Genomic DNA, 23960 nt, shown 5'->3' with positions numbered 1-23960 from the left:
GCGCTCGCGCTTTACCTCCGTAGCCGGAATGGCTGGCACGTCAGGCACGAGCCAGGCGAGGAGGCGCAGGAGAATACCACGTGCTGGGGAGAAGCGGGGGCCAAGGAGAGAACGACTCCCGAGCAACCTTAATTCACGAGGGCTTACTGAGTGCAAGACACTGCTGAGGGCTTTCCGGGTGTTGGTTCATTTAATCCTCACAACAACTCTGGGAGGTAAATACAACTACTACTCCCGTTTTACAAATGAAGGAGCCGAAACATAAGCAAGTTGTCATTTGTCCGAAGACAGATATCACTAGAGCCCTTAACACCAGGACGCTGTGAGAGGCAGGGCTAGGCAAAGGGGGCCTTGAGCAAGGCTGAGGGACACGCTCCCGCTTCCTCCAGGTCTGTTGCCAAGAGATAATGGTGGTGGTGGTGATACTGACTCACTGAGCACGTACGATGTGCAAGTGCTTGGCACTGAATCTTCGTAACGATCCGACGAAATAGATCCTATCCTGTAATATTTCCCCGTGTGCAGCCCGTCGGCGGCAGAGCCTGAACTTGAACCCAGGTCTGTCCGACGCTGAGCCTACCTCGAAGGTGATGATGGAGCCCAGCGCACAGCCAGCAGCTTCCGGCAGAAGAGAGTGAGGCTCCCTCCCCTGCGTGGAGGACTTGTAGCTGGGTTGCGGAGGGCGCGGGGTGCTGCCAGGCTCTGGATTCCACTCCGGGCTCTCCCGCCCCTGCCCTAGAGACCTGGCCCTGAGCCTCCAGCTCGGCCCACTCATCCGTTCCCCGGACTCCGCTTTCTGCCCTCCCAGCTAGGCCCCGCCCCACCCCTCCCACAGGCTGTGCCCCACCCCTCCCAGACTCCCGCCCCCTCCGCGCCCCGCGCCCCGCCCCCTGCAGCCTGACGCGCCCCGCCACCCCGCAGCCTGACACCTCTCCTGGGCCCAGAAAATACCCCATTGGCTTCTCATGGGTTGAGCCTTAGATATGGGCCATGGTCCCACAGGCCCTTGGGAACGCCACCTGCTGGGTGGCGTGGTTGCCCTGGGCAAGGTAGGCTGGAGGTGCGGTCGCCAGGCTGCGCTGTTCCTACTGGTACCGGCGACAGTCCCAGGTGAAGGCGCTGGGGAGAGCTTGCAGGGCTGGAGGGTCTTCAGGGCCCAGTTTCACCCCCTCCTGGCACTCCCACAGGCAGGATGAGCCTAAGCCTCAGGGTCCTAGCTCTCTGCCTCTATTTCCCAATCTCTGCCCGGATTTCCAGCTCCAGCCTCCATTTCCCTCCTCCTGAGCCTCCCTCCCAGTCTCCGGTCTCCATTGCTCCTGACCCTGTATTCCACTCCTTTGCCCCACACTCGCATTGACCGCGACCGAAGCAGGAGCAGCCAGCTCAGCTACTGGCGGCCGGAACTCACACACGAACTTGTGGGTGTCCAGTCGGGTCTCCACCCATTGCTGAGCAGGGCAAACAGGGGTGCCAGTGGGAAGGTCATCACAAGGATGGCAATGATACTGAACTGCAGCCCGGGAGGGGGAATGTGTCCCACAAACCTGTAGGTCACTGCATCTGTGGGCCATGTGCCCTCCTGCTCTGGCGCCAGGTCACAGCTAAACTCCATACGGAGGCCGACCCTCTCCCCACTGTTCCTGATCCTCTGGCCTCCCGCTCACTGGGGGCTAATGCTGGTGACAGGGCTGCTGGGGGGACTTGCCTCCTCCCCACTAGCCCCAGAGGGCTACTAGTTCCCAAGGGCCTGTGGGACCATGGCCCACATCTACTGCTAAACCCCTGAGAAGCCAATGGCCCAGGAAGAGGGTGTCATGCTGCTGGGGACAAGTTCTTTGGATGATTCTCCTTCCCATTCCCACCAAATGACAAGGGCAATTTACACAGTAACACCACCTGCGAGCCTAGCCCTTCAGGACTCCTAACCAGTCCTTGTTAAAAACTGGAAGCTCCCCGAGGGAATGAAAATCTCTGGCTTATTTTGGGGTCCCCTGCATCCAGTCCAGGGTGCTCAGTGAAAGGCCAGCACAGAGATGGCAATGACCCCAAACTGCAGCACTGGGAGGTGGGGGCAGGCGGGGGTCAGGTCTGGGCCGCCCAGGGAGGAGTGAGTAAATGAATGCAGGTGTTAGAATTTCACATCTGCTTAAGGAAGAGTTCGTGTGTTCCAGTTGAGAAAACTGAAGCCCAAGGAAATCAAGGACCAGCTTCAAGGTCAACAAGACACTGATAGAGAAAAGTCTGGAGGCTCAAGGACGCTATGCTCTGCGGGATCACCTCCTTGGGAGGCAACGGCTTCAGAGGGGAGGGGCTCCCCGCTGCCTCTGAAGAATGTCACATAGAAGGGAGAGGAACAGAAATGGATAAACGGGAAGATGAAGACTTTGAAAGTGAAGGCATCTCCATGGAGGGGCTGGATTCTGTACATCTCTGGGCAAAGGGCAGAGCTGGCCACAGTTATATTGGGTGCAAGGGGGCTGGCACAACCCATCAAGTCAGCTCATATGCTCTGTCCCCAACTCACCTCCCCCTGATACCAACCGTGTGCCCCTGGCCAGCCCAGAGATAACCGGCTGGGGTGTCAGGTAGCTGAACAGGCTGGTGACACCAATGCAGGAGCTGCAAGCTCTGAGTTCCCAACTGATGCCAGGACACCACTGTGACCCCCTGCCCTCACTCACCCCTCCTGGTGAGCTGCTCAGCCAGTGAGGTGCAGACCTGGCCCAAGAGGAGGGTCAGCAGCAGTGCTGCAGGTGTTGACAATGTTGCCAGCCTAGGCAGAGGGACAGCCATCAGCTGGGGCCCAGCCATGTGATGGAAGGAACCTAAGGATCCCCACATTGGGCCTGGGGCCGGAACAGTGCTCCCACCCTCCGTTTCCCCAAGGGACACTTACTTGGGTCATGAGCACGGGTTGCCCACATGGGACATGGCAGGGCTTATGATGCTGCAGTAAATGACAAAAATCATCACCACACAGAGCTGGGGGCCGGCAGCGGGCGCTGTCAGAGCCACAGGGCAGGTCACCAGGGTCCCAGTTGCCCCTGGAGGGGACTGTCCTTCTAGAGGAAGAGCCCAAAGCCCCCTCACCATGATGAGGATGGCTGCAGAGCCAGTGAATAGGCGGCAAAGGCCGGTGTGGGTGGGAAGTAGGGTTCCTTCAGGCCTGTCACTGAGTTCTGTTCTACCTGCAGGGCTGGGACAGCAAACTCTGGATGTGAGCACTCCTGTCAGAGGGGTAATAAATGCTCATCCCAGGGCCTAAGCAGCTGGGTGTCATGACCCTGGGGTGGGGGAAGCCCTCCACCTTGTCCTGCCTGCACAGGGAGCTCTGGAAGTAAGGGAATGAGGTCTAATTCATTTTTGCTTCTGCAGGGCCGTTTCCCCCAGGGCCTGGCTAGGAACCTGTGGATGGATGGATGGATGGATGGATGGATGGATGAAGTTAACAACAAATGTGGGAGAGGCCTGAGTGGCCTGGTGGATGAGTGAGCAGCAGATGGACAGATGGGTGAGTAACTAGACAGGAAAACATTTGGCAAATCTCTATAAATGAGTGCACACGTGGAGGTAGATGGGCAGACTGGTAGATTGACGGACGATGGCTTGGTGGAGGGGGGGCAGATGAAAGCGTAGATGATGGACATAAGGATGGGTGGGTGGATGGAGGAGTAAATAGCACCCAAGTTTGTTCAGTGACTACTAACTGACTGCATCCTGCCATGCAGTGGTTACTGGGTATGTCATGGTGACCAAACTGGGGCGGTGGGTGGCCAGGCTCCAAGTCCCAGCCCCATTTTCCTCCCTGCTCCATTCTTTCCCAGGAAGATGGTGAAGGGAAATTGTTGACCCTTGATTTGGGTGAAGGTGGGTGATGAGAGATTCTCTGAGTGGAGCAGTGCTAACCAGGAGCCTGGCCTGCCCTGATGTGGGGAGGACCTGGGTTATTTCTCCAGAGTAACCTTCTGGCTCTTAGCAGAGCTGGTACCCAAGAAGGATCCAGAAGCTTCCTTCCTGGGGGAGTTTTAAGCCCAGAGATAACTGGCTGGGATGTGGGGTAGCTGGCGCTCACAACACAGGTACCTGTAGCTGGAGGCTCATATTCAGGCCCAGAGGACACCTTCACCGGGTCCCACTCCCAGTTTGCTGCTGCTCTGGTGGGGTAAGGTCAACGGGAGCTAAGACCAGAGGGGACCAGGCTGAAGGCCGGCTGCTTGGGAGCAGAGCTGGAGGCCACAGTGGGAAGGTCTATGGCCTACAGGCGGTGCCACCGTGAGTCTTGGGGTCCTGCTCGGGGACATTCCTTCTCTAGAGTATAAGCTCAGGCCTCAGCTGTGAACCAGAGTTGGTGGTAAGAAGATGCTGGTCAGTCCTTTAGGCTCTGGAAGGGTTGGCAAGCCTACAGGCAGTGCCCAAGGTAGACAGATGTGGCAAGTGCCAGGCAGGCAGGCCGTGTGCTCAGGAGTGTGAGCTGGGGGTATGTATGAGCCTCCTGTGTGTGCCAGGAGGGGCGGGCATTTCAGGAGTGCTGGGTGTGCACTCATGATCACGTGTGAGTGTGGGTGTGCAAAGCTGTCAGTGCTGACTTCTCAAGAGGATCTCCAAGGGCAGCTGGATTTGGGGGTCACTATACTTAAATCTCCAGGGCCCTCACAGCTGGGTTAGACTCAGGCCAGGCCTCAGCCCAGGGGTCAAGCTATGGAGCCAGTGGGGTATCATAAGGGACTTTCAGAAAGTTTAAAGGTCCTTAGTCAGCACCCTCCACCCCTCCACCCTCGCTTTAGCCTACATTCACCAGTGTCAGGTGAGACACAAAAATGAGCATGTTCAGCCCTGGCATCATCCTGTGTACAGAAAGGTTGCTGGTTCAATTCCCAGAAGGGCACATGCCCAGGTTGTGGGCTCAATCCCCGGTAGGGAGCATGCAGGAGGCAGCCAATCAATTTTTCGCTTTCACATGGATATTTCTCTCTCTCTCCCCCTCTCCCTCTCTCTCTAAAAAAATCAATAAAAATAAAAATACACTTTTTAAAAGAGACATATACTTTTTTAAAAAATGAGCAAGTTCACTCATCTTCCTGCTCCTGTCCTTGCTGGCTTCCCACAGGGCAGAGCTGCCCACAGGCCAACTCACTCCCTGACCCCCACCTGGTCCATGATGCTTTCTGATTCCCCCAGACTGGCAGGGCCCCTGTCCTAAGCCTAGCCTGACAGCTTCACGATCAAGAAAGGCACTGCAGAGTGGGGGGCTCACCTCCTGGACACACAGGAGGACATTTTTTCCCAGCCTCCCCTACAACTCCATGTGAGCACGTGACTAGGGGTTGTACAAAGAAATGTGGACAGAAATGAGGCACACTGCCCTAGGGCAGGTCCACAGAAACCTCCTGGGTGACCTCTCACTTGCACTCATTGGTCTGCTCACTGGATGGTGATGCCCCAGGGCAATCTGGGAAGCCATGTGTTGAAGATCTCAGAGCCTGGGTCTCTGAGTGAATGCATGAAGCCAAGACCCCAAAGCTGCCTTCATCTCTACCTGAGGTGAGACATAAGAAAAAAACTTCTAGAGGCAAGCCACTGAGACTTCAGGGTTTTCTGGTACAACAGATGGTATTATCTCAACTACAGGGTGGGGCAAAAGGTATACAGGTGTGAGTATGTGAAACACAGAGTTTATTCTTTGTATTACTATTTATTAATTACTAGAGGCCTGGTGCACAAATTCGTGCACAGGTGGGGTCCCTCGGCCTGGCCAGCAATTGGGGCTGATTGGGGCCTTCTTGCCCAGTCCCAATCAGGGGGCCGGCCGGAGGTAGGGACCATGGGAAGTTGGTCGGCCGCAGGTTGACTGCAGGTTGACTGTGGGAGCACACTGACAACCAGGGGGCAGCTCCTGCATTGAGCATCTGCTCCCTGGTGGTCAGTATGTGTCATAGCAACTGGTTGACTGGTTGTTTGGTCGACCAGTCGTAATGGTTGCATAGGCTTTTACATATAGATATTGTCTTATTTTCCATAAAAAAGCAACTGTAAAGCTACTTTTGCCCCACCCTGTAATACTGGCTCTTGATTGAAGTCACTTGAGGTCCAGGGCCCAGCTGAGACCCCCTCTCTCCCCAGTCATCTTATCTTCCCTGTGTGCTGCAGAAGGGGAGGGACAGCAGGAGGTTGGGGAGATGCTGGAGACCTGGGACCTGCCCATGCAGTTCTTCAGTTTCCAGAGCCTGGGCCCCCGGGCCAAGGGAGAAGGCCAGAGGACCTCAAACCACTGCCCCACAAAGCCTTGTGCCTGCACCTCATGCCATGAATTCTGCAAGGAAAGTGCTGCTGGGGCAGAGTCTTCACAGGCCACCAGCCTCCCTGACCAGTCCTCAGGATGAGATCAAGGTTCCTGACCAAGCCCTAGGTCCTGGGTCCCATCCCCTGCTCTGAGTCACCTGAGAGTCAGGAGTAAGGACCACAGGTGCCCACTCATGTCAGCCGGGAGCATTCTCTGCAGGGTTGGGAATCAGGCCAGCTGCCACCTGGTCCTGGTGCCACAGGTGCTCCGCCAGGGCATTGAGCACATGGGCAATGTCAGCCAGCCCAGCCCGCCCATCCAGCGTGCGCCCATCTGCCAGCCGCCGCCCTGGCACACTCTTCACCCGCAGGAGGGGCAGTTCCCAGGTCTGCCGGAAGGCTGTGAGGTCACGCTCAGGCACATCCGTGTGCATGTACTGGTCAAACCTGGAGGAGGGTTAAGGAGCCTGGCCGGGTGACACTGCTAACCATCCCATCACACCCAGCCTCTCCCTCCCCCCTGGAGCCCCACACCCAGGGTCTGAGGGAAACCCTGCTGCAGCCTTTAATAAAGCCTATGGAGCTGGACCCACAGCTGGGCAGAGGTAGGCTGCATGTCTTGCCAGGTGTGGCCTCTGACAGTCCTAGAGGTCACCCAAAGGATACTTGGAGCCAACGACTATCCTGACGACACCAGGGGCCTCGCCTGCTATGCGGGTCAGCTGTCCAGGGAGGTCTTCGAAGGAGGCACGGTCGGTGAAAGAGAAGAGGAAGAGGAAGGCGTCCGTCTTCTCCTTGCAAGCCTGGGGATGGAGAGGCTCGCTCAAGGCTGTACCCTGGGACCAGAACCCTCCTGTCCGCTGCAGGGCCCTGAGAAGTCTCAGCACAACCCCTCGTTTCACAGACTGGGAAACTGAGGCCCGAGCAGTGAGTGGCTGGGATCCAGTCCCCAGCGCCAGTTCAGAGCTCTCCCAGCAGGGGCAGCACCCTCAGCCCATTCAAGCCCAATTCTGGCTCCTGCAAACCAAGCAGGCCAGGCTAGAGGCCCACCTGGGACAACCAGCCCCGCCAGGACCCACCCAGGCCCACCTGCCTGCTCACCGGCAGCATGTGGTCGAACTTTTTGAGCGCAGACTCCCCGCAGTCCCAGAACTCAAAGCGGAACATGACAACACGCTCACTGACCTGCAGCTTGGCAGGCCAAAATACCACGGTGGTCTGGATGCCTGGGGAGGGAGAGGCAGAGGTGGAGAGAGGTCGGGGGCCAGGAAGGAACTGGAAGAACACGTCCCTGCCCTCGAGGGTCCAAGTCTGATGGGGAAAGCACAGTCCCCGGCCCGGGAGAATTCTGTCTGAGGGAAACCGACCTGCCCTGGAGGAGCCTCCCGTCTACCAGGCAGATAGAGCCCTCGACCCAGCAGCCATGTGACAACCAAGTTTCACTCATAGGTACAAGGGGACCCAAAGCTCCCAGGACACTGGAGGGTGTTGGAATGTGATGGTCAATCAGCATCCAATGGAAGGAAGCAAGAAAAGCTTAGTGTTTTCTGAGCACTTGCCTTGCGCCACCTCAGTGCTAGGCATGTTACCACCACTATCTCTAGTACCAACCTCCCAACAACCCCGTGGGATGGATACTATTATCCCTGTTGGACAGAGGAGCCAATGTAGCTCAGAGAGGTGAGTGACTTTCCAAGGCTGCAGAGTAAATGAGGGGCTGGTTCAAATCCCAGATTGTGAGCTCCAGGGACAGTCTTTTCTCCACCCAAGGATGGACTCACCAGTGGTCTCATGGTGTGCCACGGGCACCTCCAGGCCAGCGAGCTTGGCCACCAGCGCCGTCTTGCCCACACCACTCTTCCCAGACACGAAGATCTTGTAGCTGGCCGTGTCAATGGCCACAGCTGGGGGCAGCACTGGTCGCTCGAGCAGCCCTGGGGCAAGAAGGGAGCCATGATGTGCGGTCAGGTGGTCCCACCCAGCGCCTTGCCCCATCAGACCCTGGGTGGGACAACTTCCTCTCTAAGGGCTTTTTCAGAACCTGTGGTTCTCTGTACTCATTACCGAGGCCTGGGACACAAGCAGCATTCCTGGGTAAGCTCTGCTGAGAACACTGCTCTGTGAGCTGGGCCAAGCCCACTCCAAACAGCACCAAATTATGTTTTTAAGTTTGACGCATGAGATGGTTTGTATTGATATTATTATCACGTCCTAGATTTCTCACATGTAAAGGCAAGGGGTTTCATAATTCTTTTCTCAGTAGAGAAATATCAGCAAAAGCATTCTCAATTACTACAAATAAACTCCTTACAGTTAATATATCAAGATCTTTATAATTTTTTAAATTGACTTTAGAGAGCGGAAGGAAGAGAGAGAGAGAGAGAGAGAGAGAGAGAGAGAGAGAGAGAAACGTGGATGCGAGAGACATCGATCAGTTGCCTCCTGTGCACACCTTGACTGGGGATCAAACCCACAACCTGGGAATGTGCCCTGACTGGGAATCAAACCCACCACTTTTTGGTGTGTGGGATGACACTCCAACCAACTGAGCCACATCAGTCAGGGCTATGCATGTTTTTAATTTAAAACTTGCAAAATAAAAAAGTCTAAAATGATGCTACATCGATAGGCACAGGACCTCAGAGTCCTCCGTGGCAGGATGCCCTCGCATTCTCTGGTTTGAAGCTTTCTGGGGCTCTGTCTCCCCTGGTCAGAGTTGGACTCTCACAGCCGATGCCAGGCCCTTCTGCTGGCCTGTCAGCCCGGCCCCGCCTGGGGAGTTGGCTTCATCCTGGGGAACAGGAGTGTCTTATCCGGGAGCGAGCAGGATATGAAAGAGGCTTGTGTCTCCTCGCTAGTCTGAACACGTCTGTGAGATGTGCTGCGGAGAAGGTGAAACCGGAGTCTGCTGTGTCAAGTGCCCAGCAGAGGGCCTGGCACGGGGTGAGGGCTCAATCAACAGCCTCTCTGGTGACTGTAGTTTCTGGCAGGGTTTCGCCTGTTTCCATGATCCTGGCTCTGATGGTGGAATTAGCTCTAAGGCGAGTTCGGGGTGAGGGCCCCAGGGATAGACCAGAGGCCCCAAGGCTGAGGAATGCAGTGCCAAAGGCCCTCACTGCCCTGCTTCTCTGCGCCCCCCCTCCCCAGGTGACACTGTTCTCCGTAAGGGACGGCAAGTGACAGTCTGGGGGGGTGGGGGAGGGGAAGGGGTTACTTACCAAACACCCGCCGGCGGTTCTTGCGCAGGATGCAGGTCAGGCACTCCTTGCCCTCGGCGCTTTCGTGCCAGTCGGGGACAATCACTGAGCCAGGGGCGGGTGGTCTGGCCATGGCTGGGCACCGGGACGGGGTGGGAGATGGCAGAATGCTGAGGGCAGGGGAAGGGAGAGGGTTACTGTCCCAAGCTGGACCTATGAGCCCTCTTCACCTGCCCCCTGGCTCCGCGGAGTCCTAGCTCCCTCCTCGGGTGGTGGAGCGGCGTGGAGCCCCACCGTTCTTATTACCCCGTTAGCATCTTTCGAGTCTACGCTCCCGTCACTGTCCTGGGGGGTTACCCATCCCCCTCTACCTCGTATTACCCAGAAAGTGTAATTCCGTAGTCCCTTCTAGCCCGTATTTCTCCCTGGGGGCAGCCATCCCAATTATTGCCCCGAGGGCATTTACACAGCTCCTTCCTCCCTGGTCACCTGGAGAGGTCACACCGTCCAGCTTCTCCTCTGCCTCCTCGATACCGACTTCCGGGGCCCCCAGCCCTCACCATCGGCGGTCCCCGCGCGCCCCTTTAAAAGTCCTTCCCACGCTCCTGCTCCCCCTCCAGCCGCCCAGTCCGCTCGGCCTGCTTCTGCGGGGCCGCAATCCTCTTGGCGTTGGTGAGCGCCACCAGGCCAGGTCCGGGTGCAAGAGGCGCATGTGCGGAGGGTGTTGCCATGACGACGCGGGGGGCGGAGTTGGGTTGCCTGCTTCGGGGCGGGGCTGGAGGATTGGTCTCTCCTACGTTGGTGGCTACCGCCGCTCAGTGACATCCTCTGACCATGGGTCCTCTTCGTTGCTGAGTCGGAGCCCTCGTTTTTCCTCTGAAACGTAATCAAATCCCCCTTCTGCAGGAGGAGAGGGCCCACTGCCTCTCCGTGCCGGTTCCCTCTTCTATAGAGTGGAGGTGAAATACTATTTCCTCCTAGGATTCTTTACAACAGTGCCCTGCCCACAGCAGTGCTCAGTATTATTATTATCATCACTGTGTTAATCCTGCTCTGCAGGGCCCCAGATGAGTTCAACACCGCTGCCTTCACAGTGGGGAAAAAGCAGCTCAGGGAGATCGAAGGACTTGCTCAAGGTCTTAAAAATGAGTCAGAGGCCCACTGTCCACTGTGATTGTACCTTCCAGTCAGTTCTCTCTCTCTCTCTCTCTCTCTCTCTCTCTCTCTCTCTCTCTTTCTTTCTCTCTTTTCTTTCTTTCTTTCTTTCTTTCTTTCTCTTTCTTTTTGATACATTTTTATTGATTTCGGAGAGGAAGAGAGAGATAGAAACATCAATGATGACAGAGAATCATTGATCAGCTGCCTCCTGCACGCCTCACACTGAGGATCAAGCCGGCAACCCGGCATGTGCCCCAACCTGGAATGGAACTGCGACCTCTTGGTTCATAGGTCGACGCTCAACCACTGAGTCACACCGGCCAGGCTCTTCCAGTCATTTATTGATCAATTCACTCCATTCATTCAACAATAATTACTGTGCGCCTACTATGTGCTCAGCCTGGTCTAACTGCTGGGAATACATTGGCGAAGAAGTCCCTGCCCTCCTAGAGCCGAGTTTCGGCACTGAGGCCATGAACCGCTGGCCTGCTACCCAAAGGCGTGTGCTCAGTTAAATGCCTGTTGGCTGGACAGGATGCAGGTGGGGCATTACTGAGAGGCTGTCTATTACACTTAATTTTTCCCAGTGTCCTCTTGCAGTGCCTTCAGGTAGGGCAAATCCCTGTTATGTAAGGAGTAACCTATGAGTCTTTACTGAAGGCCAACAGAGGTTGCCTCATTTAATTCTATAGAGAAACCTGTGTAGGAAATATTTTTTTTTTTTAAATATATTTTATTGATTTTTTACAGAGAGGAAGGGAGAGAGATAGAGAGTTAGAAACATCGATGAGAGAGAAACATCCATCAGCTGCCTCCTGCACATCTCCCACTGGGGATGTGCCCGCAACCCAGGTACATGCCCTTGACCGGAATCGAACCTGAGACCCTTCGGTCCGCAGGCCGACGCTCTATCCACTGAGCCAAACCGGTTTCGGCCCTGTGTAGGAAATATTATTCCTCTTTTCTTTCACAGACAAGGAAGCTCAGAAACTACACGATTGTCTGAGGCCACACCACACAGGTGGTCAGTGGAAAACCAGACTCAGAAGCCAGGGTTTGAGGACTCAGAAGTACTAGCATGTACCTTTTCTGCCAGAGTGGACCTTATGTTTTTAAAACTTTGCCCCAGCCACTGGAGGACGGCTCCTAGTAAAGCTGGAAGCAGCCAGAGGACCGAAACCCACAAATCATGGAGGCCCATTATATCCAAGAGGGTGGAGGGGACGAGGAGGTGTAAGGCAGGGCACTTCCTTCACCTGCTTCCGCTGCAGCTAGGCAGAGATACCACACATGCATAACCACTCCTACAGGATTCTGTGCTTGAAACTTGCCCACACTCCCCGGTCGCTCAGTGCCCCTTCCTGCAGTCCTTACGGGATTTGCCGGGAGGCAGGTTATTCACAGCCATCGTCTCTCCACGTGCCAGGGCTCAGAGCTGACTTACCTCTGGGTTTCCAGACTCCACATCCAGTCCTGTGCTCGCTGGCCTCATGGTGGAGGGCTCAGGGAGAGTGTGAGGAAATGGAGCAACTTGGCAGAATGAACTCACCAGTTAACCAGGAGGCCAGAGAAGATGTGAGGTCTTCACGCACAGAGAGGGAGGCTGGTGGTCAGAGGAGCTGGTGGCCAGAGGGTTAGCTTTTGGAATCAGTCTTCACCGCCCTCAGGAGCTCATGGGGCACCAGGAGCCCATTCCAAACATGGATTCTTGGGCTCCATCCCCCAGATTCTGCTTTGAGGCGTTCGATGAGTCTGTGAGCCGCACCTGTAAGGAGAGCGTTGGGCAGTCGGGGAAGTTAAGCTCTGTATCCATCTGCTTGAGCTGCCATAGCAGATTACCACAGACTGGGGGGCTTACACAACAGAAATTTATCTTCTCACAGTTCTGGCAGCTAGACGTCCAAAATCAAGGTGCCCCAGGGTTGGTTTCGGGTGAGCCTCTCTGCCTGGCTTGCGGGAGGCTGCCCTCTCCCTGTGTCTGCATGCACTCTTGGTGTCTCTTCCTTTTTTTTAAAAAATATATTTTATTGATTTTTTACAGAGAGGAAGGGAGTGAGACAGTCAGAAACATCGATGAGAGAGAAACGTCGATCAGCCGCCTCCTGCACACTCCTACTGGGCATGTGCCCACAACCCAGGTACATGCCCTTGACCGGAATCGAACCCGGGACCTTTCAGTCCGCAGGCCGACGCTCTATCCACTGAGCCAAACCGGTTTTGGCTCTTCCTTTTTTTATAAGGACACCGGTGATAGCAGACTAGGGCCCCACAATTATGACCTCATTTAACTTTATCTTCTTGAAGACCCTATCTCAAATAAGTCATATGGGGGGCCCTATCTGACTTAGGGCTTTAACATATAGATTTGGTGTGTGTGTGGGGGGGGTGGTACACAAGTCAGTCCATGATAGAGTCCACAGACCTAATTTAGATAAACACTGCTGCTGGGGACAGGAAGCCAGACAGCAATTGGCACCTGGGAGTGAGGTGGTTAGAATTGCATTTCAGAAGGAAGCTTGTGAACCATCTTGGTCTAGTGAGTTCCCCTCTCCATTGATTTTTAGAGAAAGTAGAAGGGAGAGGGGAACGAGGGAGAGAGAGAGGAGAAATGGGGAGAAAGAGAGAGTGAGTGAGAGAGAAACATTGATGTGAGAGAGATATATCCATTGATTGCCTCTCACATGCACTCGGACCCAGGCCTGGGATTAACCTGCAACCCAGGTTCATGCCCTTGACAGGGAATTGAACCCAAGACCTTTCAGTGCGGGGGGTGGGGGGTGGGGGGGGGGTAGGAGGACACACTAACCACTGAGCAATGCCAGCCAGGGCCCCTGGCCTTTTTCTGTTCCTTTAGGGCAGGAGTGGGGAACACCCTTATAAAGTTCACGAAATCATTTCATCTGGCCCTGCCAACGCATTAGGAGTGAGTTAATTAAATGTTTGACCAAACATAGCAGGCTAATGTTTAAGTTGATAGTTTTGTATGGCCCGAGAACAATGTTATAAATATCCAAATGGCCCTTGGCAGAAAAAAGGTTCCCCATCCCTGCTTTAGGGCTTCTGCATTGCAGTTTCCAACCCCTGGAGCTCTCTGCACCTCCCCCAGGAGCTCACATGGACGCTGCTTCTCCCACTCAGGTCTCGGGGTGAATGTCACCTGCACAGAGAGGCCTTCCCTCTCCACTGCTCAAGGATTTGCCCTGGGACCCCAGGCTCACTCTTTCATATTATCCTGTTCTTGGTCCTGAAATTTAAAAATGTATCATCTGTCTCTTTCACCGAGGGCATAAGCTCCGTGAGGCTCGCCTCATCATTTTGTTGTTATATCCCTGTACTAGTTTCCTAGAGCTGCAGTAACAAAGTACTACAAGGTGGGCGGCCTCAACATTTAGTTCTGGAGGTTAAAATTGGAGATCAAGGCATTGGCAGAGTTGATTCCTTCCGCAGGCTGTGAGGGAAGCTCTGTCCCAGGCCTCTCTCTCTGGCTTGCCTGTGGCCATCTTCTCTGTGTCTTCACATGGCCTTCCCTCGGTATGAGTCCATGTCCATATTTCCTCTTCTTATGAGGAGAGCAGTCACATTGGTTTAGAGCCCACTCTAATGACCTCATTTTACTTTAATCATCTCAGTAATGATCCTAGTCATGAATATAATCACATTTTGAGGTACTGGGGGTTAGCATTTCCACAAATGAACTTTTCAGGGGCATAATTCAGCCCATAATAATCCCTACTAACCTAGAAATATGTCTGAAATATAGTAAAAACTTAATAAAAATGTGTTGACTGACAACTGGCTGTGGCTCCAGCTTGGAGAATGGCCTGAAGAGGGTGAGCCTGGGAGGACAGTGGGAAGCAGGGCGAACATTCCAGGCATGAGTGGATTAGGACATGTATTTGTCAGATATTCCTGAGCACGCGTGCCTGGCCAGACACTGGGAGGAAGTAGTGAGATACAGACCTTGCCCTTGGGCATGCCACACTTGGGAATAAAGTCAAAGAACCAGGCAACTCCACTTAGAAGCGGGGCCGATTAAAAATGTCCAGATTCCATTTTTAAATACAGGATTTGGAGATCCTATATTTCATGCCCAGGGAGTTCTTTTGAGGCTGCAATATGCCAGGCCCAGGATCACAGCGTTTGTGTCCTGGACCTGGACAGCCTCGTGTGTCTGTCACTCCCCTGCTTCAAAGCCTCTGAGCGCTTCCCACTGCACCTAGAGTCACGCCTGTGTGTCTCGGTACACGCTCAGGGCATGCATGCTGAGAATGAGCAAGCCCCAGGGTGGTCCTACGCTCTCCTGGTCTTCCTATGGGGGGGGGGGGTGGCAACCCAGACGCTAGGCAACGGGCCAGGAGCTTCCTTCTTCCTCCCAGGCTTCTGTCTGGTAAGGCATGGCCCTCAGTCCTCCTTCTCTTCTCTGCAGGGGGTAAGTAGACAAGCTCCGTGTGGGGCACGACATACTCCACCAGCCTCTTAGACATTTACTTAAAACAGCTTGGCTTTGTGTATGCGGACAGGGCCTGGACCCAGAGCCCAGGCCCGTGGGGAAAACACTGGCTTTCCCACAGGTGGGGGCTGGGGCAGAGAAGGCTGGCAGACCAGCCTGGCAGTGGTGCTCAGATGCACAGCAGATGCCAGAGAAGGGGTCCTACCCCGGCTTTACCAATAGAGGTCAGGGGAAAATGGGCATTTTTCTCCTCCAGTACATTGTTTCCTTCTCAAGGTTGCCTCTAGCAGAGCACCCAAGACTCAAATTCTTTCACAGGGTGCCCCCAGGTGGTTTTTTGAGGAATAACACCCACTTCATAAACTAACAATTATTGCTGGTTCCAGCTAAAATGCTAACCTGTGAGGCTGGCAGCATCATTGACTCAGAGGTGGTCAAAGTGACAGGGCCAGCTTTCGAACCAAGGTCTTTCCTGGTCAAAAGTCTGTGTGCCCTTTTCCCTGTCCTGCATCCTTTCTAGGAAGTCCTTTCAGAGTCCACAGAACGTCTCAAGGGTTGAAAGAGTGGTCCCTTGGTCCCATTCTTTTTTTTTTTTTTTATTTCAGAGAAGAAGGAGGGAGAGATAGAAACATCAATGACGACGGGAGAATCATTGATTGGGCTACCTCCTGCATGCCCACCGGGGACTGAGCCCACAACCTGGGCATATTCCCTGACTGGGAATCGAACCATGACCTCCTGGATCACTGAACCACGCTGGCCAGGCTGGTCCTGTTCTTGATCTGATGCATAAATCACCTGTCATCCCCTCGCATAGAAGTTATCACTCCCTGATTGAACACTTCCAGCAATGGGGAAATCATTGCCTTGCAAAGAACCCACAAGAATGCTGAACTGCTTTTGTCGGTGCATTGTAGAGGAGTGGGTAGGAAGTTATGGCCATAGAGAACCGAAGGCAGACCTCAGCTGGGGATGCTCCCCTCTGCCTGGAGGAGGCGAGAAGGCACAGCAGAGCAAGGGTAAACCCCAATCAAGTGTGGCAGCACGATAAGCCGGCCAACCTGCAGGATGTCGAGGCGATGCCTCCTGTCCTGCCTGGACCTGAGGGTGCTCAAAGCCTGGTCTTTCCCAGGTTCCCTGGGTTAGGATGTGAGGCAGAGTCTCAGGTTGAAGAGCCGGCTCAGGGTAGTGACATGTGCAAGGCCTTGGTCCCGTCAGAGTCAGTGAGTCCTGCACAGCCTCCCACAGAGCCAGCTGGAGAGGAGCTGCAAAGACCCGAGGAGAAAGGACAGTCTGGCGCTGCCCTTTCCCTAGCTAGATGCTGTAACTTAGACCCACATGCATGGGAGTGGCCAGGGAGTGCAGTGCTAGGTCTGCAAGGCCTTGGGTGAGTCATGGATCTTCTCTGAGCTGTATTCTTGACATTAAGGTTTCCACCCAAATCAGCAAGTTCCTTCTTCTCTGCTCCCACACATCCTCTGACCTGCAGCCAATCACGTTGCTGTTTTCCCGTTCTGATCTCCTTCAGAACAGAAACATGCTCATCAGTGGTCAGGAGCATGGCCTCTGGCACGGGCAGTCTGTGTTCGGATGCTGTCAGGGAGCCATACAGGACTGACCTCTGGGCTGGGCATGTGGAGTCTTCCCCAGGCACCGATGTTTCGTCCTTCCCAGGACCACCCATCATCACTGGCACCCTATGCACTGCCTCCTCTACAACAGCCCATAGACTGGCGATCCAGACAATGCTTGAATTCCTCCAGTGATGCCAAACTGGTTCCACCTGTTACACAGAGCTCTGACTGTAACAGTTCTTCCCACTGACCCTGACATCTCTTTTCTAGAGCTTCCAGCCCCTTGACCTTGTACAGCCCAACCCTTCCTCAAGGGCAACTGTGGAAGCATTCGAAACTATCATTTACCCCCATCACCACCAACTCAGTAGCTGTCAGCACATGGTGCGGGGCCCTCTGCACCCAAGGCCCTCCCTCACGTCACAGTCTAGTTTGCTGTGTGCCTCAAAGCATGGTGAACAGCAGAGACAGCATCGGACCACATGCTGTTAGAAATGGGAGTTTCATATCGCAGCCTGGGACAAGAGCTGTAGGCCTAGAGCAGTGGTTCTCAACCTTGGCTGCACATTAGAATCACCCGGGAATCTTTTTAAAATCCTGATTTCTGGGCCTCATCCTCCGGAAAATTCCTGTTTCCTTTGTTATGGGGGGGGGGCCACAACATTAGTAACAAAGGAACAGAATTTCCGGAGGATGAGGCCCAGAAATCAGGATTTTAAAAAGATTCCCGGGTGATCCTAATACGCAGCCAAGGTTGAGAACCACTGGCCTAGAGCCTGAGCCTGGGACAGGTTGATGTTCAGTATGTACTGAATGAAGAGAAAGCACTTGGCACAAAGACCCAGGGATATAAGGAATTGGCACATACTCAGCAAATGGCTTCAGGGCTGTAGCCATCTGCTTTTATGGTGTCTGGCTCCTCCCAGGCCCCCACACAGGTGGGCACACTCATGTCATCAGCCCCTAACTGATACTTCCAGATTGGGAGCTAACTAAATGTGCCTTTAAATCCAGGCAGAAGAATGTGCTGGAGGCCAAATGTGACTGGCAACCCAAAGAATAAGTCTAAAAGGGAGATTAAACAACTGAGACAATTCTGACCTGATTTATGGCAACAGCTGCTACTTACTGCTCTCGAGAAGTAAAAACCTCTGAGGTTCTCATGACATCTAAAGGATGACCCAGACAACTGTGGACACACATAATCCATAGCACAGGCATGCTAACAATGGACACACTGGGCTCTGCTTTTCCTTCAAGAGCTAACGATAAGTAAGAGCCACCATTTTTTGAGCAGCTGCTATGTGCCAGGCACTGTGCTAGTGTTTTTCACATCCAACTTCAGTTAATACTCATGATCCTATAACAGTGGTTCTCAACCTTGGCTGCACATTAGAATGACCTGGGAATCTTTTTAAAATCCTGATTTCTGGGCCTCATCCTCCGGAAATTCTGTTCCTTTGTTACTAATGTTGTGGCCCCATCCCATAACAAAGAAACAGAATTTCCGAGGACGAGGCCCAGAAATCAGGATTTTAAAAAGATTCCCAGGTGATTCTAATGTGGAGCCAAGGTTGAGAACCACTGTCCTATAAAATAGAAACTATGTTCATGGGTAAGAAAAGTTGCATCCAAGGCTGTCGTAAATAGGGGAAGGCAGGGAGTAGAGCCCAGGCCTGCAGGGCTTCTGGCCTGCGTTCCCAACCACCACTTGCTATGCTATTTCAAGACCCTGGAGCCTTGTGTCCCCATCTTTGCTTAGGCCATTGACGGTGTAGATGTCAACCTGGCCCCTGGGTCTCTGCTTCAAGCTCATCACCTCTCTTGGGTCTCCACTGCCCGGTACTGAGGGTCTGAAACACCGAGTCCTTCAAGGCTGACTGAGAGCTGCTTTAGCATTCAACGACCTTGTCCTCAGGGAGGAGCAACTCTCCACCTCTACCCCCAAACACAACCTTCCTGAAGCAGAGAGAGCTTTCCAACTACTTTGCTTCCAACTTTAATTTCTAACCTCAATTGCTTCCATTCACAGTTTTGTTTCTTTTCTACCAATAAAACAGTTAAGACAATTCTGTCCATTTTGTTTTATTTGTTAAATTGCTAAAAAGTCATCAGGGAAGACAACAAAAAAATGAAATTGACAGTGATTTAAATATCAATGAAATCAAATCCACTTTTCATTCCTACACCATTATGCGCCTAAAATGAGCATCTCAGGATAGGCCACCCCGGACCCCTGAGTTGTATGGGAAACATCACTCAGCACCAGCTTTGCCAGGGCACACAGGGGGGTGCGCTGACATAAACCCTGGTTGGTGGGAGGGGAGCTGAGCAAGGAGAGAGAGTACAGATGGAGGCAAAGCCTCAGGATTGTTCTCACTTGACAATGATCATGGTGAGGGAGCCACTTACTGGTGACCATGCAGAACATGCCTTCTGCAGTCTGTGGGAGGCTGCACAGGACCCAGGCCTCAGAATTCAGCTTTCTTGCCCCCGGATGTGTTCGGATCCTCCCCACTGACTTGTGTGCTGGTAAGAGACCACAGATAATGCAAAGCAGAGCACATCACCATGCCAGGATCACCACAGGGACAAGGACAGACAGACAACCCAACCAGGAATATCACTTTTAAGGGGAAGGAAAGAAGCAAAGCAGAAGGAAACCCAGAAAGATAGCATGAGATGGAAGGGAAACATCCCTTTGTTCTCCATCAGCTGGTGGCTTTCTGTCCTCCAAAGCCAAGATTTCTTGTTGGTTTTCTTTCCTCCCCTTGTTTCTTTATTTTAAAGAGTTCCAACTCAGTTCCTAGGATAGTTCATGGTTTCAGCTCTTGATATAAAACTCAAACATTAAAATAAAATCAATCCAGAAGGGTTGAAAGGAGGGCAAGCCCAAGATGGCCTTACAACTAAATTTAAGCTTGTTTCGACACCTATTTGTGCATCCAAAATGTGGGGTAGGTGGGGACTGTGGAGCCCACCACCCAAGTGTACAACATGAACAAAAAGACAGAGCCCCCTCTACTGCCCAGACTGCAGAATGAGAAAACAGGAAGCTCTGTCCACAAGGGTAAGAGACTAAAATTCCCACTGAGGGCAACAAGGTGGTGGGAGGTCAATCTGACACAGGGGCTCTCAAAGGCACACTTGCAGGAATGGAAGGGGTTAAAGCTTCAAGTAGAAACAAAATGTACTTTAAATACTTAAATACTGATAAATATTTGCTTTAGGTGCTCCTGAGGGTTAAAAAAAAATACGTTGTCTCATTTTTCTCAGTGACTTTTAAGACAAAAATTGGCCTCATATCAAAACCAGAGTTGTGGTTGAACCTGGTCTGACTGAAGCATCGCGGTGCTGCAGAGACGGCCACCTCAGCTGAGTGCCTGCAGTTCCAGCACGGGTGGCTTTGCCTTGACTGTGCGGAGCCGCCCTCCCAAGGTTCACGCCCACACTGCCCAGGAGTCACCAAGACAGACACCACTGGGTGGAGACGAGGCAGATTTTTTGTAAAGGGCTGTAAACGGACAGTCTGGTTCCAAGTGGTGTGGGTAATACTGGGATGCCAGGGAGTTCTGAGGAGCTGGGTTACTTTCTGAAGGGATCCTCTCTGTTACCTGCCTACTTGGGGAAAGCAGGAGGCATCAACAAGTTAACAGTTGGCTTAGGAAGGCCACAGGACAAAGGGAAAGATTACAGAGTTGGAATCTGCACTTTCAGGCTTCCAAATACTTTATATTTAAATAGAACTGCGTTTGGAGGCACTGTCCATGCACAAGTGCAATGTCATAAACATGGTTCAGCAACATCAATAATGCCAAAATGGCTAATCTTCTAGGCTAGCTTTCTCTTGCGAGTAAAGACCCCCCCATGATCTAACAGTCTTTGCCAAAGAAGGACCGGCAGCAGCCCAAAGCAGGGAGTCTGGAAAGCTAAGTGCTGAGCTGTGAGCAGCTGGACACCATAGTTAGTAGGCACATGGTAGTTCCCTCACCCAAGGGAGCACATAGAGCAGTTTCTGAAACACACATCCCTCCCTGTGAGCTGCCCCTTTCCTGGGCTTGGCACCAGGGGGACTTTCCCACCAAGACCACATTGTAAAAGCTGATGGTGAGGGAAAAGGACTCAACATGATGTAACAGGAGAAAACATACATATCAGACAGCCTGCTGAGTGCTGGCTGAAAGCCAGGACCCAGGGCCAGCTGCAGCAGGCTTGTGCTTGGGAAATGTGAACAAGAAAAAGGGGAGAGTGGGGATGGGAAATGCAATGTTTTGAAATTTAAATCCTAAAGACAAAATAAAAATCCTCTTTCCATTGATGAGAAATCACATACACAAAAAATTAAAATCCATATTTAAGTGGTTCCAATGTGCCCAGGCCATAGTTTTAGAGACCATGTATCACCAAAGGTGGTTGCATCTTATCTCAGAAATGACATGAAAGTAAAAAGCCAAGCCTTGTCTGGGTGACACATGAATGAGACAATCACAAAGGAGCTGCTTCCAAGGTCAGGCATACTTCAAAGAGGTCAAGCACACGTCATTCAACCCAATCACCGGTTGATAGCCAGGCAGAAAATGCATGTCACAACAAGGGCAAAATAATTTCTAGAAGGAACTGTTACTGGGATTCCCTCTCAGGATCAATTTCCACATTTTATAAATATGGACGGATGGGCCCACTGTGCTTTGGAAGTAAAAAGAAGCTCATAAGGAAAAACAGTCTATTCTGATGCTTCAAGTATCTCTCACGATACTGGCATTTGGAATTCTCTACTGGCCCCTTAGTGACACCAGAGAAAGTGTTCCAGAAATTTCTAAGATATTTCTCTGGGCACTTGAGCTTTATAAAAGAAAACAAAAAAATGAGAAAGGTTTTAGGACATTAAAAAATCTGCCTATGAAAAAAAGGTGGGAGAAGAAAAGGCAGCTTCTGAAGATCAAGTTTTAAAGGAAGGAAAAGGAGAACAAATGTGGTTTTTGGCAACTTGCAACCAAATGTGATTGTCAGGGTATTCCATAAAATCAGACACCAAAATGTTTTCTGAGACACGGAGGGAGCACTCAGAAGACCAATGGATACTAGGTGGACAGGTGTCGCTGCACACACATTGTTTCACGATGGTCCGGGCACATGGAACGTGGAACAAAATCCCTCGCTGGGTAACTGCCCTCCGTCACAAAGGGCAGAATGGGGCCAGCCTTAGGGCATTACTGCAGAGAGGTTTTCACAGGTCCTCTGTGGTTTTAAGAGAAGGGGAGAACACTTTTCTACAGGTTTTTCTTACCCTGCCAGCACCTGAAGCACGCGAATCTGAACCGCTACCTGTGCATCCTGCCCTTCTTTTTCTAACTCTGAGAAGGCCACATAAAGATTTACAGGGGGCTCTTCAGTTTCTTGAGGAAATTTCTGATATTAGTCTGTTCCCTAAATTCTTGGTCTAGTTATCAGCAAAGTAGAAAAGGCAGCACAGCCTCTGCTAAAACACAGCAACAATTTTATCTGAACCAGGACGGAGATCTCTCCCTCTTTGTAAACAGAGTTGGCTATATAATATACATTTATATATATATTTTTTCTTAATGGAGATTTGATCCCAGCCTGGAGTGCGTGAGGTTGGAAATTGGGGTTTTGGTTTATGGGAGTCATTTTGTCCTTTGTTTTCCTAATTCTCAGTCCAAATGCTTGCCTGCTGGAAAATTCCAAATTAAAAGCCACAGAAAGGGGAAGGGGTTTAGAACATTATCTCTTTGCTCGCACAAAGTACAAGGCGTTTGTTTTTGGATAGTACTTCACATTCTGTTTCTTGTCCATCAGTCCTCCAAATATGATGAGCTCACCCCGGCCTTGTACCACTGTATGCAGGCTGGTTTCAGGAGGTCCGACCACAGAACTGCTATTAAATACTTTCCATTTGACCCGCCCCTTCTCCTTGGTGTCTTTAATGTCCAGCACATACATCTGCATGGGCTTGCAGTTCATACTCTGGTACAAGGGTTTGCCAACATTGAGGGACTGTGGAGGGTGGTGGCCCAGGCGGCGGGCAATGGGAGGTAAGGAATGTCCATCTCCTTGGGCTGGCCCTGGCCGGGGAACGGGCACCGTTTCTCCACTGCTCAGGTTCTGACTCCCAGGGGAGCCTGGAGAAGATCCCAGAGGAGGACTTAGTGCTGCAGAGGCTGAGGGGCCCTTGGACGACATTGCTTTGATGGCTTCTAGGCTCCGGCGCAGGGCACCTGGGGAGACAGCTCCTGCAAGGGCGCTGGCCACATGTGGTGGGGTATGCACACCGTTCGTCTGTTCAGGAAGGTGTCTCATGCTTCCCCCAACTGTCCTGTTGTCCACACCATCCATGTGATTGCTACTAGAAGCAGGTTTCAGGTCCCAATTCAGCTCTATTGATCCTAATCTCAGATCTTTCTGATCTGGTAGTGATCCTCGTCGAGGAGCCAAAGAAAGTCCCATTTTTAGGTCATATCCTTCGGTGGTAGATGGAGTGCTAGGAGATATGGCCTGTACAGGGCTGTCCAAGGAAGAGCCACCTACAGCTGCTGTTCCTGGAGATAAACTCCCACCATTGAGGACAGGAGAGCCATCTCCTCTGGCTGGGGAAAGGCTCCCTTCCCGGGAACTTGAGGGGGTCTGCCTCTGAGCTCTGGGCCTCAGTGTTCCCCAGCGGCCGTTAACACACGGAGCTTCATCCATACTCCTTACTGGAGACTGAGAGCGGTACTCTCGGGTTTCAGGAACCAGGGCTGGAGGAGTGGCACTGATAGGTGATGGGCGAGAGTTCAAACTCGGGCTGAGTGGCGCTCTCCCACTGGGAGCCTGGCTAAAGACCACCACACACTGTCCCACCTGGAAGGCAAAAGACTTGTGCTCAGTTCTGATGATTCATTCAACTATCAAACATTTATGCATGACCCAGGCATTTTATAGGTACCTGAGATACAGAGATGAAAATAATGTAGGCTGCTTTCTAGGCTAAAGGGGAGATGGACGTGTGCTATTACTAGAACTATGTCTACAGAATAAAGATAGAGTGGAGGGAGGAATCATTTTTTTGTTTGGGGGTCCCTGGGGAAAATTTTATAGACAAAGAGATGCTTAAAGTTGGGACATAAAAGGATGACGGGGGCCCACTAAGTTTTCTCTTCTAGTGATTCGTATATGTGAGAAACTCCCAAGGGCTATGGCTAATGTCCACCTATTTTGTGACATCAAAGTGTTTTCATTTTCCTTACAAATTTGCTTGGAAATCTGACAATTAATTTGGTTTTACAGTTTAGGATCTCCCCTCCT

General features: G+C 52.4%; 2 protein-coding genes across 7 annotated transcripts in view; both read right to left on the bottom strand.

The window, feature by feature from the left end:
* Window positions 1-5675: 5675 nt before the first annotated feature.
* RSG1 (REM2 and RAB like small GTPase 1) lies at window positions 5676-12312 on the bottom strand. Of its 4 annotated transcripts, none has more exons than XM_023746693.1 (6): window positions 12184-12312; window positions 9498-9646; window positions 8061-8213; window positions 7381-7505; window positions 6946-7082; window positions 5676-6726 (listed from the first exon to the last, which is right to left on the bottom strand). In XM_023746693.1, the coding sequence occupies exons 2-6, from the start codon at window positions 9607-9609 to the stop codon at window positions 6477-6479; spliced, it is 777 nt and encodes a 258-aa protein (XP_023602461.1). In that variant the 5' UTR covers window positions 9610-9646; window positions 12184-12312; the 3' UTR covers window positions 5676-6476. The 4 variants fall into 4 exon arrangements, with proteins under 4 accessions (XP_023602461.1, XP_023602460.1, XP_023602459.1 ...); XM_023746692.1 differs by having other exon boundaries at window positions 12079-12298; XM_023746691.1 differs by lacking the exon at window positions 12184-12312 and adding an exon at window positions 9966-10168.
* Window positions 12313-18727: 6415 nt separating this feature from the next.
* Window positions 18728-23960, bottom strand: part of FBXO42 (F-box protein 42) — an 85874-nt gene continuing 80641 nt past the window's right edge. For all 3 annotated transcript variants that reach the window (XM_006105749.3, XM_023746690.1, XM_014447833.1), the window contains one exon: window positions 18728-23516. In XM_006105749.3, coding sequence (XP_006105811.1) covers window positions 22401-23516 — 1116 coding nt within the window. In that variant the 3' untranslated portion in view covers window positions 18728-22400. The remainder of the gene's footprint in view (window positions 23517-23960) is intronic.

Source organism: Myotis lucifugus, unplaced genomic scaffold, assembly GCF_000147115.1.
Source record: "Myotis lucifugus unplaced genomic scaffold, Myoluc2.0 scaffold_720, whole genome shotgun sequence".
Classification (NCBI taxonomy): domain Eukaryota; kingdom Metazoa; phylum Chordata; class Mammalia; order Chiroptera; family Vespertilionidae; genus Myotis; species Myotis lucifugus.
This window is presented reverse-complemented; position numbering and strand designations above follow the sequence as displayed.

Coding starts and splice junctions, on each gene's coding strand:
- RSG1 (XM_006105750.3), bottom strand. CDS start 10,188: ATGCGCCTCTTGCACCCGGACCTGGCCTGGTGGCGCTCACCAACGCCA. Junction 8,214..9,497: donor GAACCGCCGGCGGGTGTTTG/GTAAGTAACCCC, acceptor TTCTTGCCCCAG/GGCTGCTCGAGCGACCAGTG. Junction 7,506..8,060: donor GGCACACCATGAGACCACTG/GTGAGTCCATCC, acceptor CTCCCTCCCCAG/GCATCCAGACCACCGTGGTA.